The 19362-nt window shown below is 41.0% G+C and overlaps 1 protein-coding gene across 1 annotated transcript in view; it reads right to left on the bottom strand.

Annotated features, from left to right (window-relative positions):
• The window catches only part of clcnk (chloride channel K), a 37466-nt gene that overhangs the window by 11011 nt on the left and 7093 nt on the right, over window positions 1-19362 (bottom strand). Inside the window, exons 7-16 of the mRNA XM_060936682.1 lie at window positions 19179-19304; window positions 18835-18919; window positions 14357-14458; window positions 12589-12673; window positions 10402-10566; window positions 5833-5902; window positions 5601-5711; window positions 5223-5439; window positions 4927-5060; window positions 4610-4680 (exon numbers count right to left, since the gene is read on the bottom strand). Of these exons, the coding sequence (XP_060792665.1) occupies window positions 4610-4680; window positions 4927-5060; window positions 5223-5439; window positions 5601-5711; window positions 5833-5902; window positions 10402-10566; window positions 12589-12673; window positions 14357-14458; window positions 18835-18919; window positions 19179-19304 (1166 nt within the window). The remainder of the gene's footprint in view (window positions 1-4609; window positions 4681-4926; window positions 5061-5222; window positions 5440-5600; window positions 5712-5832; window positions 5903-10401; window positions 10567-12588; window positions 12674-14356; window positions 14459-18834; window positions 18920-19178; window positions 19305-19362) is intronic.

Here is a 19362-nt window from a genome sequence, read left to right as displayed (position 1 = left end):
GGGTCATGCAGCAAGACAACGACCCTAAGCACACAAGTCGTCCTACCAAAGAATGGTTAAAGAAGAATAAAGTTAATGTTTTCGAATAGCCGAGTCAAAGTCCTGACCTTAATCCAATCGAAATGTTGTGGAAGGACCTGAAGCGAGCAGTTCATGTGAGGAAACACACCAACATCCCAGAGTTAAAGCTGTTCTGTACGGAGGAATGGGCTAAAATTCCTCCAAGCCGGTGTGCAGGACTGATCAACAGTTAACGGAAACGTTTAGTTGCACTTATTGCTGCACAAGGGGGTCACACCAGATACTGAAAGCAAAGGTTCACATACTTTTGCCACTCACAGATATGTAATATTGGATCATTTTCCTCAATAAATAAATGACCAAGAATAATATTTTTGTCTCATTGGTTTAACTGAGTTCTCTTTGTCTACTTTTAGGACTTGTGTGAAAATCTGATGATGTTTTAGGTCATATTTATGCAGAAATATAGAAAATTCTAAAGGGTTCACAAACTTTCAAGCACCACTGGACACACGTCATACAGTCATGCCATCAAAAATCAGGTCAATGCATTACCATATTCTCTTAAGGATGGGGCTCCGATCTGCATGCACTTTGTGCGAGCGAGGACCTCCCCTGTCACTATGGGATGGGGATAGAAAATGCTTGGCTAACAGTTATATTACTTGAAGAAGAAGAAACTTTTATTTGTCACATGCATACTTGAGCACAGTGAAATTCATCCTCTGCATTTACCCCATATGAAGCAGTGAACACACACATGCACACACACAAGTGAGCACTGAGAACACACACATACCCAGAGCAGTGTGCAGCTATGCTACAGCGCCCAGGAAACAGTTGGGGGTTAGGTACCTTGCTCAAGGGTACTTCAGCCCAAGGCTGCCCCATGTTAACCTAACCACATGTCTTTGAACTATGGGGGAAACCAGAGCACCTGGAGGAATCCCACACAGACACGGGGAGAACATGCAAAATCCACACAGAAAGGCCCCTGTTGGCCACTGGGCTCAAACCCAGAACCTTCTTGTTGTGAGGCGACAGTGCTAACCACTACACCACTGTGCCACCCCAAGTTGCTGTTATCAGGTAATTTCATGTATAAATCATGATTAGGAATACACGTTTGCTGGCTACTTGATTTACCCCATCTACAAAAATATAAGTAACATTCCGCTCAACCTCTGTCGTGCAACCAACCATGATTCAAACTACGTCAATTGTTTTTAACATGTCTGCACAATTTTACTGCAGTCCTGGAGAGTATTTCTATCTTGTATTATTTACAAAAGCCACAAAAGCAACAGGAATTAGCAAAATGCCGAGCAGTGTAATTATGATGCAATAATAGCGGTTCTCAGCACCCTGTCTAGATATCTACACCTACTGCTGTAAAAGGTCAGCTTCTCCCTCATTAGCCTGTTGCTGTCACAATGTTGGCAGTATGTCAGTTGATAATTAAATAGGACGACATTGATGGTAATCAGTGCAGCATTTTAAACAAGCTGGACATGCGAAGCAGCAATCAAGAATGCAAAAAGAGCAATCTTACCCAACTTTTGTGAATATTTCTAGCACCAGGCTTCTCTATATATACTTATGAATTACAAATGCCCATGACCTTCTTGACTTGTGTATGGTATTGACATCTCTCCTTTTCATGCGCCTTGAATTGATTTCATTGCATGATATCACTTTGTGATAACTCTTAATATTTGGCTTAAAGCTAGACTGCCTTTCAGATTTTTCAAGTTTAGGTAACAAAAAGAATTTTCCCTGGCACTCAATTATTTTTGTTTAGTGGACCGAAAGCTACTGAATTCTAATCATAGGCTTCCAGTTTTATTAGTTTTTTCAAGTAGAACAATTAATGAATTTATGGTCCTAAATTCTCTGCTATTTTTTCTGCTTCACCATGAACCAATTCAAGATATTACATCATGCATGATGTGGTGGGCTTTCCCTGTTTGCGCAAGGCATTGTGGGATACAAATTTGAAACAGGAGAGAAAAATGGAGGACGTGAGTGTGCGAATGAAACGTGAAAGACCGACTCCAGTAACGGAAAGCGAGAAGAAAAGATGTTATGTTATATACGAAGGAAAGGAAACGCAGGACCAAACTAATAAATATCGGCGGTCGGCGAGCACCTCGGTGTGATCAGCTGTTCGTTTAGTGACAGAATGATGTAACTGTCAGTGCACGGTCAAAGGTAAACCTGTAGATGGCAGTAATGCAACACTGTGGATGCCAGCTGCTGTAAAACCCAAAAGAAGAAGAAGGAGATAAACCTGCACATGGGCACACGGACTTCCTCTGTCTGCTTGACTGTGCGAAGCGAGCGATTTCATGCACATTATTTTCTCGGGAATCCCCTCAAGTTAAATAACTTCCCAGCCACAGAATGGCTTGATATTTTTGTGAGATCTCATCTCATCTCATTATCTCTAGCCACTTTATCCTTCTACAGGGTCACAGGCAAGCTGGAGCCTATCCCAGCTGACTACGGGCGAAAGGCGGGGTACACCCTGGACAAGTCGCCAGGTCATCACAGGGCTGACACATAGACACAGACAACCATTCACACTCACATTCACACCTACGGTCAATTTAGAGTCACCAGTTAACCTAACCTGCATGTCTTTGGACTGTGGGGGAAACCAGAGCACCCGGAGGAAACCCACGCGGACACGGGGAGAACATGCAAACTCCGCACAGAAAGGCCCTCGCCGGCCCTGGGGCTCGAACCCAGGACCTTCTTGCTGTGAGGCGACAGCGCTAACCACTACACCACCGTGCCGCCATTTTTGTGAGATATTACAGAAATAAACATATATCACAATTTCCACATTTCAGAGGGAACTAAATTTCACTGATTTTATGAAATCGAAAGGCCGTCTAGCTTTAAATGTTTCTCTTTTATATTTTTAGAGATTGAATAGTGATTCTTGTTCAAGTTTCATTTTGGTATCAGACTTTCTCACAGAGGATTCTCCTAAAATTCCTTATGGGAAACAGACAAAAAAAAGACACAATATTTATTTTTGAAATTAAAAGAACCAAAATCTGAGAAAGGTCATGATTATTAATGGAGTTCATATATATATATATATATATATATATATATATATAGCCTGGCGGCACGGTGGTGTAGTGGTTAGCGCTGTCGCCTCACAGCAAGAAGGTCCTGGGTTCGAGCCCCAGGGCCGGCGAGGGCCTTTCTGTGCGGAGTTTGCATGTTCTCCCCGTGTCCGCGTGGGTTTCCTCCGGGTGCTCCGGTTTCCCCCACAGTCCAAAGACATGCAGGTTAGGTTAACTGGTGACTCTAAATTGACCGTAGGTGTGAATGTGAGTGTGAATGGTTGTCTGTGTCTATGTGTCAGCCCTGTGATGACCTGGCGACTTGTCCAGGGTGTACCCCGCCTTTCGCCCGTAGTCAGCTGGGATAGGCTCCAGCTTGCCTGCGACCCTGTAGAAGGATAAAGCGGCTAGAGATAATGAGATGAGATGAGATATATATAGCCTAGTCATGGTATACTGTCTGGCCAAAGTTTTGTGGACATCTCACCATCACATCCATTCAGTTTTGTAATTTTCAAGCTTCTTTGAGCTTTTGAACCATAAATTCAACAAATTTTAATGCTTAAAGATGAAGAATATAAACAAACCAGTGAAATGACAGCAGCAATTTGTGAAAAATGCTGTAATAATAATTCTTGAAAAATTAAAAAAAATACGTTCTTACCATCAAATAGTTTCATTCCATATTTTGTTGCTTTTTTGTATTTTGGGGGGTTTTGTTTTGAGTAAAGTTTTTATTTTGTCCTCTGTTGGTTCAACAACACGCTCTGCCATTTTGCTTTTCTCTACTCAGGGTATATGAGCTGATATCCTAGTAGTAGAATCACCCATCAGAGCGCATGATTGCTTTTTTCCAATGAATGTGGATAGAATAAATAAATAAATAAATATATATATATATATATATATATATATATATATATATATATATATATACTAGTATATTGCCTTTCGCCTGTAGTCAGCTGGGATAGGCTCCAGCTCGCCTGCACCCCTGTAGAACAGGATAAAACGGCTAGAGATAATGAGATGAGATGATATATATATATATATATATATATATATATATATATATATATATAAAATCGGACATTAGTGGGGTCTTTGATTTCAAAAAGTACAAAAAACTTGAAGAGTAGAAAAAACTTCAGACACAGACGACATCTCAATTTCTTTATATTTTATCACTGTGTAGAAGAAATTATACGGGTAAAAATGAATTCTAACAAGGTATTTTCAAGGACCGAAAAATTATTATTAAATGTTGCAGAATGTTGCTTCATATGAAATATGAACCCATCATGCCCCCTGAATTTGAGCATCGTGGTTGAAATGTGTTTCTAAGGGGACATTATTGCCAATTATGATGCGACACACCAACCGTTCTCATCAAGCAGCTCTGTATTTTAGTGCTTATTGGTATAATTAATGCTTATGGATCTGAAAGAACTTTGGTATCACTAGAAATCTGATGATAGAGGCTTAAATTACAGAGGTGTTACTGTTACCTCACTTTGGTTTGAGAGCAGGAAAGTCTGCAGTTGTGCTCGTGTGATGGTTCCTAGAAGTGTGAGAGAATCTGGAAGACAGATGAGAGCAGATGAATACCACAAATCAGCTTTTTGTCTGACTCACTTCTCCTCAAGCAAAATGTAACTTTAATTGTGCTTCAACTGTGACTTTATCTTGAGATTATCTGTCTTGACTCTTGCTGTTCGCTGTCTTATTTGGCCTACTGGCCATTCTGCTTTTCCCCTGTATTGTGCTATGACTGTCATTTAAAATTTGCATTAATCTTGAAGAAAAAGGGATTTGTCAGACTCACCATGTGTGTCAACTACAGGGAACTCGTTTTCTTTGCTGGAGTTCAGGACATGCTGTACTCCCGTCACTCCCTCGGCTTGTTGGAGCATGGCCCCTACTGGCACCACAAACTGCCTAATCTGGACCGACGACAGCCTTCAAAGTAATGAAGTAGCAAAGTATTAGACTTTCATCATGGCATTGGTTTTTATTCCGATGGGACTTTTTCTTTATCTTCTGATAAGAGAGAGAGAGAGAGAGAGAGAGAGAGAGAGAGAGAGAGAAGCGAATTTGCCCTTTGTGGGATGTGTGACTCACTTTGGACAAGCCCTGATGAGAGAGGGCAGGTGTGGAAGTCTCTTAATGAGCGATATACCATCATAGAAAGATGGCTGATGCCTAGAGCGTGCCAGAGCGTTGGATATCAGTGTGGCTGTCAGAATAGGGACAATATGAGTGGATTGCCCAGTCAGCTCCAGAGCACAAAGAGCAGGTGAAAGTGTGTGTGTCACAGCCCCTGCAAATGCTGCTGCTCCTACACATACACACACACACACACACACACACACACACACACACACACACACACACAGAGCACAACCTTCAGGACACCCAAAGCAGACTAGTACTGAGTCACGATCATGACACATTGGCACTCTATCTCCAGAAAGATGGCAGAATAAAATGTTTGTTTACCCACTAAAGCATAGCCCCCTGGGTTTATCACACTCAGCCTCTCCCCTGATGAGATTCCATCTGGGAAGAGATAGACCAATCCCTCACCCAGCAAACGGCCTAAAGCAGCACCTTCAACAGACACGAACTTTTACAACAAATCTGAGCAAGACTTTGATATATCTGTTTACACACTGCCTTGGATACAAACTGCATTTGTGATAAAACTGTTTTTTTTATTCATTTGACTTACCATAAATAAAAACAGGCATGAAGTATCCAGCAGGCAGCGGTAAGGTGCAGGCCAAAACCAAGAGCCAGAGCTAAAGACAAAAAAGATAAAAAATTAAAATTAATAGTAGAGATAAAATGTCTTGATACAATCATGCTCTGATTATCATCAGCATTGAGGAGCAGCTCAGTGAATTACAAATTATCGACTAACAAAGCCCTTTCATCTGGTGAATGCCGTAAAATGATTGCTCATGGAAATTGAAGTATAGGCTCTGAACCATTACAGACTATTTATTTCATTAATAGCAATAATTACTGATACCCAGCTCAAAAGGAGTAGACTGTAGCAAAGTGCCTCATTCATTTCAATATTTGAATTCATTATTAAACCGATATATTTAGTTAAAATACTCAAAAGCAACTGGAAAGTGTAGAAGTGAATTGCTTCAGCAATTATTCTTCACACCAAAGCACTCTATTGTTTTTGGGAAAATTCATATCACATTCAGGAGGATTTAAAGAATAAGTCAAAGTCCCTCTCACACCAGAATCTGGTCTTCCCAAGCAGTCTCCTGTCCCAGTACTAATCAACTCTTTAAAGTGCCATTCCACCATTGGATGTATTCTTTGGCATAAAATACAATATATTTTATGACAACATGACTAGACAGAGAAATCTTTTAGCTTCAAAATGATATATCAAACATAATTTTTTGACAACGACAAGTATATTAATTTTGCGACCAAAGTCACCTACCCCTTTAATTTCCGCACGGTAGTGAAACGTGATGTCATCGGCAGGTTCCCCTTCTTGTGTACCACGTCACGTGTGACGTGGCACAGATTATCAGCAATGGCGGATAGAACGCGATTTCCACTTGTCGATTGCTGTGCCGATATTCACCATCGACCGTCTCCTTTGGGCATCACTTGCTATTTTCCTTCGCTTCTTTTCCGAAGCTGACAATCGCGTTCTATCCGCCATTGCTGATAATCTGTGCCACGTCACACGTGACGTGGTACACAAGAAGGGGAACCTGCCGATGACATGACGTTTCACTACCGCGTGGAAATTAAAAGGGTAGGTGACTTTGCTCGCAAAATTAATATACTTGTTGTTGTCAAAAAATTATGTTTAATATATCATTTTGAAGCTAAAAGATTTCTCTGTCTAGTCATCTCATCTCATCTCATCTCATCTCATCTCATCTCATCATCTCTAGCCGCTTTATCCTTCTACAGGGTCGCAGGCAAGCTGGAGCCTATCCCAGCTGACTACGGGCGAAAGGCGGGGTACACCCTGGACAAGTCGCCAGGTCATCACAGGGCTGACACATAGACACAGACAACCATTCACACTCACATTCACACCTACGGTCAATTTAGAGTCACCAGTTAACCTAACCTGCATGTCTTTGGACTGTGGGGGAAACCGGAGCACCCGGAGGAAACCCACGCGGACACGGGGAGAACATGCAAACTCCGCACAGAAAGGCCCTCGCCGGCCCCGGGGCTCGAATCCAGGACCTTCTTGCTGTGAGGCGACAGCGCTAACCACTACACCACCGTGCCGCCTTCTGTCTAGTCATGTTGTCATAAAATATATTGTATTTTATGCCAAAGAATACATCCAATGGTGGAATGGCACTTTAAGGTGCAGTGCTGATCTCCATTTCGATAGCCCTCGGCCTCTCACCTATACAGCTGGTCCTCTGGTAAACATGAGAGTTTGACTTCCCCACTCACATTTGTATTACAGTGTGCCTTGCCAGACAATAGTAGGTACCATTTTTATGATGGTCTTTGGTATGACCCAACCATGAGTAGAACTCACAATCTCCCAGGCGAGAGACAGACACACTAACCACTAGGCCAACTTGTGGTATTTAAAGAATAAGCCTATATTTAATTCATCTTCAATAAGTGTTTTATCCTGGCTAGGGTCACAGTGATCTGGAGGAACACTGAAGGAACATGATGCGGGAATGGAACCTGGATGGGATGCTAGTCACAGGGTACCTTCACAAACTCCTTCACACCTATGGGCAAATTAGTGTGTCCTATTCACCTACTGGTGTCAAGTCAAGTTTATTTTTATAGCGCTTTTAACAATAGACATTGTCGCAAATCAGCTTTACAGAATTTTAATGACTTTAAACATTAGCTAATTTTATCCCTAATCTATTCCCAGTGAGCAAGCCTGTGGCGACTATGGCAAGGAAAAACTCCCTCAGACGACAAGAAACCTCAAGAGGAACCAGACTCAAAAGGGAACCCATCCTCATTTGGGTGATAACAGATAGCGTGATTATAACGTTTTAACATGAAGTCTGTTTTGTTGAAGTTAGAAACTGTTCACTGATGGAAACTTAAATGCAAAACTGTTCATGACAACTGCAGTCCTAAAGTTAGCAAGTCAACTGTAGTTCTCAACCATAAAAGCATTACTGTAAGTGTCCAGAGCGTCTTCCAAGTGCGACTTTCGACTAGTATGCTTTTGAGAGGTGGAATGAAACCTATGCCAACATGGGGAAACCTGTGAAACTTGGTATACACAGTAATCCAAACTCAGAATCAAACTGGAGATGCTACAGTATAGCTGTGAGAGGACAATGCTGCCTGCTGCACCACTGTGCCACTCCATCAATGGAATATACACTTAGAAGAAATATCTGCACTGTGTTGGCCCCAGGCTGTAAACAGGGGACAAGAAAAGTGATGTGGGCTTCCACTGTGAAACCAGCCAGGACAAAGAGGCGTTTTTACCTTCTGTCAGTCAAAACTTCCTATGTTGCACTAGCATTGACATGTTCTGGCTTTGTGTTTTGATAGCATGGCTTTGTAGGAACACTAAAGGGAAGGTCGATAATTGTTTGGATTTAAGCTTGTTTCAATTTCCACCCAAAGCGATGATATATTTTTATATGCTTCCACTCGCTCGTTGCTTCCTGACACTGATTATTATTACATCTTTATACCACAGTGCTGTTGAATTCCCAAATCTAAAGCTGTAGATTGATTTTCTATAACAGCACAGATCTGACTGTACTGGCTGTAATTCAAATGATAGGTTTATATGAATGCATTTTTTTCTATTATCTTGTTTAATAATAATAATAATAATAATAATAATAATAATAACTGGTCTGGAGAGACAACATCCATCCAGCAGGTCCCCTGGTTGCAGATAGGGGAGTAGGCCTCCTGATATGGAGGTTAGCTGTGAATAACCATTAAGCAGTCCCGGACTAAACACGAGTTGCCCTTTGGCAAGGCATAGCACCCAGTAACCACTCTGCCAGGGTCATGGTGAAAGCACTGACAGCAGGATGCTGGATGACATAGCAGCAATACCAAACAGACCTGATACTTGGTGCTATGGTCACTGATCGATGGCAGATGATGGACAACCAAACCACAATGGCATGGATCAACAGCTCGCCCAAGTCGAGCACTGCGAAATCATATAAGAAAAATCATATGGTGTCTTAGTGAGGAAAAAAAAAACACCAGAAAGGCTACCATCTGGATGTACAGAAAAACCAAACCTCAACCAATGAGCAAGAAATGGAAAATAATTTTGATTTAGACAATGGCGTGAATGAGGCTGGACAAGATGGTCTGCAAGAATCAGAGCGAGAAAGTCCCTCACCCGGCAGGGTGGATGTGGAAAAGCAGGCATCCCCAGGTAACCCTACTACTGCTAGAACATAAAAGATGATATTGACAGAGGAGGAATGGAAGGAGTTGTTCGACAACACAAGTGAGTTTGAAGAATGGTAGCCCATGGAGCTACTCAGAAGTAGAAGGAGAAAACTCACAACAATAAGAGGGATAATAAGCAGGGTGATAAATTTCTGAGCCAAGGCCCTTGGCTGAAATTCATATAAACACTACCCAGATTTCAGCTGGTGATTACAAGACAGAGATAATAATAATAATCTCATCTCATCTCATTATCTCTAGCCGCTTTATCCTTCTACAGGGTCGCAGGCAAGCTGGATCCTATCCCAGCTGACTACGGGCGAAAGGCGGGGTACACCCTGGACAAGTCGCCAGGTCATCACAGGGCTGACACATAGACACAGACAACCATTCACACTCACATTCACACCTACGGTCAATTTAGAGTCACCAGTTAACCTAACCTGCATGTCTTTGGACTGTGGGGGAAACCGGAGCACCCCGGAGGAAACCCACGCGGACACGGGGAGAACATGCAAACTCCGCACAGAAAGGCCCTCGCCGGCCATGGGGCTCGCACCCGGACCTTCTTGCTGTGAGGCAACAGCGCTAACCACTACACCACCATGCCGCCCCCTAATAATAATCTTGGTAGTCCATCGGTCTGAGCATAACGTAGTTTGTGCATTCAGCGATGAGAGCACATGTGGCTCCGCACTATTGGACTTCAAAGTAACTATGTGTACCTTTTTAGGGTCAAAAAGGTACATATATGTTCCCAATCAGTATATAAATGGTACAGATAAGTACCTTACTGGGTCCTGCTCCAGTGACAAGCCGTTGAACCCCTAAAGGTATAATGATATACTTTGTTTTCTGAGAGTGTTTGTGTAGGTAATTTCACCTTAATGAGAATGAAGCATCCAAGTGTGTGATAAACACTGTATCCAGGTGGACTCCACTCTTTCCAGAATGAATGAGGGGATTCTTGTGCTAATGTGGCGTTGTGGGAAATCATGTTCCACTGAGTGCTATCTAGCAAGGAGGATAGTAGCTGCTTCATCGAGAGCTGTAACAGCAAAAAGAAATGATCTGATTGAAGTTATGAAATATACATTCATTCAACTGCAAGTTAGCCATCTTCATCTTTCAAGACTGGATCATCTCAATTGTATGTTATTCAGGTTAATTCAGGTTGATAAGCTTATTATAGAGAGCTACTGTATTAATAAGGCAATCACATGTCATTTCTTTTGGTAACACTTCACTTAAAGGTGACATACCTGTTTTGCACAAGTTGATACAATTCCCTGGTCTTAGTGAAATATCTGTGACATGCTTTGGCCAAAATACCGCAAAGAAAAAGCACCACAACTCCCTTCTCACCCTGTCTAAACAGCCCTGTTCAAAACAGCCGATTTGAGTGCCTGTTCTTTTAAATGATAATGAGCCACTGCTCACCCCCCCTTCTGCCAGTCAATCAGGGAGCACTTTTCTCATGAATATTAAGGCTACATCCACACGACAACGGCAACGAGATTTTTTTTTTAAATATCGCGTCCACATGGGCAACGGATCAGTAAAATTTCAGGTACATATGGCAACGCAACGCTTGCTGAAAACGATGCAATACACATGCCACACCTCTACGTGCGCTGTAAGACGGTCCCATCGGAGACACCAGAACAATAGAAGAAGTAGACGCATGCGCATAAACCCCTTCTTCTGTAGCATCAGCCACATAAAGTTTTGATTATTAATCAGTAGCGTAAAACGAAAGACGCGGAAAGAGGAATGAATGGGGGTAGATGGAAGCCGGTACGCCAACATTCTGATATCCTCCAGAATTCTTTAATGGTCCGGAATAAATTGAATGCTACACGTTGATGGATTACTTTGTTATTCTATGCCCTTTTTGAGGAATGTATTGTCAACTTAAACCAACATCTGAAGAGGTGAGATCGCTCCTTTTTTTTTCCTATTTTTGCTGGCAGGATTGTTTTTGTTTTTGGAAAGCGCACAGGCGGTGCGCGGTTTGGTACTGCTTCCGCAGTGTTTGGACTAAAGACTCTGTCCTAAGGGCTATTCTAACTAATGAGGCAGATGTGACGTCATGTGAAACCCAGTAATAAGTGGAGATACTCAGACGAGGGGGTGGCATAATTCTAATGAACCCCTTGTGACATAGAAAGAGGAGACAAATCTGAACAGCTTGTTGAAGTACATGTTTTCTGAAATGGGCAGCCCAAAAGAAACTGATTGAATTTTTGTGATTTCAGAGTTTGTGGGTTGGTAGGCACTCCAAATACCCAAATGTATGTGCACAAGCACTGAAAAATTGAGATTTTCATACTATGTACCCGCCTCTCGCCCATAGTCACCTGGGATAGGCTCCAGTTTGCCTGCGATCCTGTACAAGATAAGTGGCTACAGATAATGGATAGATGGATAATATGTTCCCTTTAAGGATAGTGTTCATAGGGTTACATGTCATCCACATGACCATGTCACACTTCATGACAACAGACATAAGCCTACATAAATATTAAAGTTATATGAGTTATGCGTTATATGAGGTTTCAGCTGTGGTCAAGTTGACATAACACTTGACATAACTCAAGTTGACATGTGATAGACATACCAAAAGCATACTGAATTATAAATATTGCTGTGGTGCTCCATTGTAAGCCAACTAGATGTCAAAAAACAATCTTATGTCAATAAAAATCTGTCACCTGACTCAGGTGTTATCAACATATGGCAGCTGAAGCTTGTTGGAATAAGTCTTTAGAAGTGTATACATATTTTCATGACATTTGTCATGAAGCAGTTACTTTATGTAGGTGTCATGTAGCTCGATAAAACTGCCTTTGAGTGAAGTGCTACTTTTCTTTTAATTTTATAAACTTTCCAGTTTCAGCAGTCCTGAGTACAATGACTTGTTCAAACACTAAAGACAAATGTTTTCTTTCATCTCACTTAGCTCATCCTATGTGTATTTTGTACTTATTTCAATACTTTTTGGAAAAAAAAAGAAGAAGAACATGTTGATTATGTTAGTCTAGTGTCAAAACATGTGGAGAATCTTCACCTGGGAAGCTATGAAAGATCCTCCCATGTGAGGGAATGTCACTGATGCCAGGAGGAATGCTATGGTTGCTGAATATAATGTCTTTCTAAGAAAGAAAGAAAGAAAGAAAACACAAATCCTCCAGTTAGTGAGGGCATGCAAATTAAGGTCATATGTCATCTAACACCCTTAGCATTTAACACTAGTTATTATTATTATTATTATTATTATTTTTACAACCCCGATTCCAAAAAAGTTGGGACAAAGTCCAAATTGTAAATAAAAACGGAATGCAATGATGTGGAGACAAGTTGCTCAAGTTTAGGGATAGGAATGTTAACCCATTCTTGTCTAATGTAGGATTCTAGTTCCTCGACTGTCTTAGGTCTTTTTTGTCATATCTTCCATTTTATGATGCGCCAAATGTTTTCTATGGGTGAAAGATCTAGACTGCAGGCTGGCCAGTTCAGTACCCGGACCCTTCTTCTACGCAGCCATGATGCTGTAATTGATGCAGTATGTGGTTTGGCATTGTCATGTTGGAAAATGCAAGGTCTTCCCTGAAAGAGACATCATCTGGATGGGAGCATATGTTGCTCTAGAACCTGGATATACCTTTCAGCATTGATGGTGTCTTTCCAGATGTGTAAGCTGCCCATGCCACACACACTAATGCAACCCCATACCATGAAAGATGCAGGCTTCTGAACTGAGTGCTGATAACAACTTGGGTCGTTCTTCTCCTCTTTAGTCCGAATGACACGACGTCCCTGATTTCCATAAAGAACTTCAAATTTTGATTCGTCTGACCACAGAACAGTTTTCCACTTTGCCACAGTCCATTTTAAATGAGCCTTGGCCCAGAGAAGACGCCTGCGCTTCTGTATCATGTTTAGATATGGCTTCTTCTTTGAACTATATAGAGTTTTAGCTGGCAACGGCGGATGGCACAGTGAATTGTGTTCACAGATAATGTTCTCTGGAAATATTCCTGAGCCCATTTTGTGATTTCCAATACAGAAGCATGCCTGTATGTGATGCAGTGCCGTCTAAGGGCCCGAAGATCACGGGCACCCAGTATGGTTTTCCGGCCTTGACCCTTACACACAGAGATTCTTCCAGATTCTCTGAACCTTTTGATGATATTATGCACTGTAGATGATGATATGTTCAAACTCTTTGCAATTTTACACTGTTGAACTCCTTTCTGATATTGCTCCACTATTTGTCGGCGCAGAATTAGGGGGATTGGTGATCCTCTTCCCATCTTTACTTCTGAGAGCCGCTGCCACTCCAAGATGCTCTTTTTATACCCAGTCATGTTAATGACCTATTGCCAATTGACCTAATGAGTTGCAATTTGGTCCTCCAGCTGTTCCTTTTTTGTACCTTTAACTTTTCCAGCCTCTTATTGCCCCTGTCCCAACTTTTTTGAGATGTGTTGCTGTCATGAAATTTCAAATGAGCCAATATTTGGCATGAAATTTCAAAATGTCTCACTTTCGACATTTGATATGTTGTCTGTGTTCTATTGTGAATACAATATCAGTTTTTGAGATTTGTAAATTATTGCATTCCATTTTTATTTACAATTTGTACTTTGTCCCAACTTTTTTGGAATCGGGGTTGTATTATTATTATCAGGAGCTCTGCAATTATCAGCACCCAGTGCCTGAGAAAGACTAGCAACTGGCATGGCATGTTTTATTGAAATCCTCTGTCATTAATGTAGCTGTTTTATGAGACCATGACTGAATCATCCACTGAAATAAACAAAACGGTTGCTCACTCTTTTGCTGTAAAACTGCTGATAAATTTGTTTGTTTTGACAAAACGGAGAATCCACCGATGGCTGTAGAGGTAAACACAGCTTATAGCTCCACACAGCAGTCTGAACACGGTGAGGAAAAGAGACAGACAGCGGGAGATTAGCTTATCCAAATGAATAAATATTAGCACTCATAATGAAACCCAAGGGCATGGGTTATGAGCCAGACAATCACGCAATTAAAGAAAATTACATCACATTCATAAGTCTGCATGTTTAATTCGTGGTGACTAAAACCTAATAATTACACAGTGTAGTGGAGAGAAGATTGTATGGCATGTCATCATTAAGAGCTGGAACAGGGGGGAAAAAAACCTTCTCACTGGATTACATGGTACCACAGAAGCCCTTCATGGCAACTGAGAGAAACGAACATAACTCTGAATAAAGGATGATTAATATGGTAAATGTTATTCCATTTGGTAACACTGAACAGTATTGATCATAGGGTTACATGACAACTGACTTAAAGCGACATAAACATTTATGAACGTGTACCTGTATCATCTTCTCATAGACTCATTTCATCATGTTGACACAACACCTGACATAACTGACACAATAAATTGACATGTGATTGACATACCAAAAACACACTGAGCTCGAAATGTAATGTGTTAATTTGCAAGATTCAAGTTCAAATAAAAGATATAAGGTTAGGGGTTGGATTGGCATTTGTACCTTATCTTATGGCTGAGTTTATATTAAATGCTTTGTTCAAATTGATAAAAAGATCTCATCATATGGGTATACCACTTAATAGGAACACCTGTACTGTTGGTCATTCCTGCAATCACTGAATGTTTTTTTTTTGTTTTTGGCACCATTTTGCGTAACCTCTAGTGACTGTTGTGTGAAAATCCCAGGAGAACAGCAAGTCCTGAAATATCTGGATCAACCTGTCTGACACCAACATCCACACCGTGGCCAAGGATCACATGTTTGATGTGAACGTAAACTGAAGCTCTTGGCCTGCCTTATTTTGCTGCTACATACTGTAACTGACTGTTGAATAATTGCATGAATGAGCAGATGTATAGGCGTTTCCATTAAAGTGGCTGATGAGTTTATAATATCTATAGTTTGTGTTAACGCCTCAAAATCTTTTTATTTACAGTGGTGCTTGAAAGTTTGTGAACGCTTTAGAATTTTCTATATTTCTGCATAAATACAACCCCAATTCCAAAAAAGTTGGGACAAAGTACAAATTGTAAATAAAAACGAATCCAATGATGTGGAAGTTTCAAAATTCCATATTTTATTCAGAATAAAACATAGATGACAGATCAAATGTTTAAACTGAGAAAATGTATCATTTAAAGAGAAAAATTAGGTGATTTTAAATTTCATGACAACAACACATCTCAAAAAAGTTGGGACAAGGCCATGTTTACCACTGTGAGACATCCCCTTTTCTCTTTACAACAGTCTGTAAACGTCTGGGGACTGAGGAGACAAGTTGCTCAAGTTTAGGTATAGGAATGTTAACCCATTCTTGTCTAATGTAGGATTCTAGCTGCTCAACTGTCTTAGGTCTTTTTTGTTGTATCTTCCGTTTTATGATGCACCAAATGTTTTCTATGGGTGAAAGATCTGGACTGCAGGCTGGCCAGTTCAGTACCTGGACCCTTCTTCTACGCAGCCATGATGCTTTAATTGATGCAGTATGTGGTTTGGCATTGTCATGTTGGAAAATGCAAGGTCTTCCCTGAAAGAGACGCCATCTGGATGGGAGCATGTGTTGCTCTAGAACCTGGATATACCTTACAGCATTGATGGTGTCTTTCCAGATGTGTAAGCTGCGCATGCCACACGCACTAATGCAACCCCATACCATCGGAGATGCAGGCTTCTGAACTGAGCGCTGATAACAACTTGGGTCGTCTTTCTCCTCTTTAGTCCGAATGACACGACGTCCCTGATTTCCATAAAGAACTTCAAATTTTGATTCGTCTGACCATAGAACAGTTTTCCACTTTGCCACAGTCCATTTTAAATGAGCCTTGGCCCAGAGAAGACGTCTGCACTTCTGGATCATGTTTAAATACGGCTTCTTCTTTGAACTATAGAGTTTTAGCTGGCAACGGCAGATGGCACGGTGAATTGTGTTCACAGATAATGTTCTCTGGAAATATTCCTGAGCCCATTTTGTGATTTCCAATACAGAAGCATGCCTGTATGTGATGCAGTGCCGTCTAAGGGCCCGAAGATCACGGGCACCCAGTATGGTTTTCCGGCCTTGACCCTTACGCACAGAGATTCTTCCAGATTCTCTGAATCTTTTGATGATATTATGCACTGATGATGATGATATGTTCAAACTCTTTGCAATTTTACACTGTCGAACTCCTTTCTGATATTGCTCCACTATTTGTCGGCGCAGAATTAGGGGGATTGGTGATCCTCTTCCCATCTTTACTTCTGAGAGCCGCTGACACTCCAAGATGCTCTTTTTATACCCAGTCATGTTAATGACCTATTGCCAATTGACCTAATGAGTTGCAATTTGGTCCTCCAGCTGTTCCTTTTTTGCACCTTTAACTTTTCCAGCCTCTTATTGCCCCTGTCCCAACTTTTTTGAGATGTGTTGCTGTCATGAAATTTCAAATGAGCCAATATTTGGCATAAAACTTCAAAATGTCTCACTTTTGACATTTGATATGTTGTCTATGTTCTATTGTGAATACAATATCAGTTTTTGAGATTTGTAAATTATTGCATTCCATTTTTATTTACAATTTGTACTTTGTCCCAACATTTTTGGAATCGGGGTTGTATGAAACATCAGATTTTCACACAAGTCCTAAAAGTAGATAAATAGAACCCAGTTCAACAAATGAGATAAAAATATTATACTCGGTCATTTATTTATTGAGGAAAATGATCCAGTATTACGTATCTGTGAGTGGCAAAAGTATGTGAACCTCTCGGCTTAGCAGTTAATTTGAAGGTGAAATTAGAGTCAGGTGTTTTCAATCAATGGGATGACAATCAGGTGTGAGTGGGCACCCTGTTTTATTTAAAGAACAGGGATCTATCAAAGTCTGATCTTCACAACACATGTTTGTGGAAGTGTATCATGGCACGAACAAAGGAGATTTTTGAGGATCTCAGAGAAAGTGTTGTTGATGCTCATCAGGCTGGAAAAGGTTACAAAACCATCTCTAAAGAGTTTGGACTCTACCAATCCACAGTCAGACAGGTTTTGTACAAATGGAGGAAATTTAAGACCATTGTTACCCTCCCCAGAAGCGGTCGACCAACAAAGATCACTCCAAGAGCAAGGCGTGTAATAGTCGGCGAGGTCACAAAGGACCCCAGGGTAACTTCTAAGCAACTGAAGGCCTCTCTCACATTGGCTAAAGTTAATGTTCATGAGTCCACCATCAGGAGAACACTGAACAACAATGGTGTGCATGGCAGGGTTGCAAGGAGAAAGCCACTGCTCTCCAAAAAGAAAGTGTTGTTCTCGTCTGCAAACTGCTCGTCTGCAGTTTGCTAAAGATCACGTGAACAAGCCAGAAGGATATTGGAAAAATGTTTTGCGGACGGATGAGACCAAAATAGAACTTTTTGGTTTATATGAGAAGTCTTATGTTTGGAGAAAGGAAAACACTGCATTCCAGCATAAGAACCTTATCCCATCTGTGAAACATGGTGGTGGGAGCATCATGGTTTGGGCCTGTTTTGCTTCATCTGGACCAGGATGGCTTGCCATCAGTGATGGAACAATGAATTCTGAATTATACCAGCAAATTCTAAAGGAAAATGTCAGGACATCTGTTCATGAACTGAATCGCAAGAGAAGGTGGGTCATGCAGCAAGACAACGACCCTAAGCACACAAGTCGTTCTACCAAAGAATGGTTAAAGAAGAATAAAGTTAATGTTTTGGAATGGCCAAGTCAAAGTCCTGACCTAAAATGTTGTGGAAGGACCTGAAGTGAGTTGTTCATGAAAGGAAACCCACCAACATCCCAGAGTTGAAGCTGTTCTGTACGGAGGAATGGGCTAAAATTCCTCCAAGCCGGTGTGCAGGACTGATCAACAGTTACCGCAAACGTTTAGTTGCAGTTATTGCTGCACAAGGGGGTCACACCAGATACTGAAAGCAAAGGTTCACATACTTTTGCCATTCACAGATATGTAATATTGGATCATTTTCCTCAATAAATAAATGACCAAGTATAATATTTTTGTCTCATTTGATAAACTGTGTTCTCTTTATCTACTTTTAGGACTTGTGTGAGAATCTGATGATGTTTTAGGTCATATTTATGCGAAATATAGAAAAATTCTAAAGGGGTTACAAACTTTCAAGCACCACTGTAAATCATATTATTCAGTACTTACAGTAAAACAAATAGGAGAATCTGAAAACTGTACAACTCTATGGTGTCAGTAAAGGTACAGATTTACAACCCTAAACTGGAAACTTACCCCAGGAAAGCAAAAATGAATATTTCCGGTGGCTGGTATGGGAGCTCGCTTGGGAACCTGGTCTGAAACACAGCTTGAACTGTTTCTAAATGCAGAGAAGACAAATGTTTACTCAACACACCACATTTCCCTTTCCATTTGTCCATTGTCCATAAAATTGTCATAAGATTCAAATTAGATGACAATGTCAGTTCAGTGGAAAATAAATTCAATCTGGCCTGATCTCATAGTAATCAATTAGGCTCTCAGGGAAGATGGAGGACTGAAAGTTTCATGTCATAAATGAGATCATACTGAAGACTGGGCTTTGGGGTGGCATGAGCAGCATGTGCTTCAGTTCTTGCCTTGTTCTCTGCTACACACAGAAAGAAGACGGTAAGTGAGAGATCCACAGACTGCAGCAAAGAAACATGGACAGTAATCTCGCACAGAATAGTGACTGCCCATGACTTCAATACTGAAAAGCACTCCTGAGAGAGAGAGAGAGAGAGAGGATTACTATGGAATGGAAGGAGAAAGGAGATAAGA

Source organism: Neoarius graeffei, chromosome 13 (genome assembly GCF_027579695.1).
Source record: "Neoarius graeffei isolate fNeoGra1 chromosome 13, fNeoGra1.pri, whole genome shotgun sequence".
NCBI lineage: Eukaryota > Metazoa > Chordata > Actinopteri > Siluriformes > Ariidae > Neoarius > Neoarius graeffei.
Note: the sequence above shows the minus strand (reverse complement) of the source record. Positions and strands in the feature narration are given on the sequence as shown.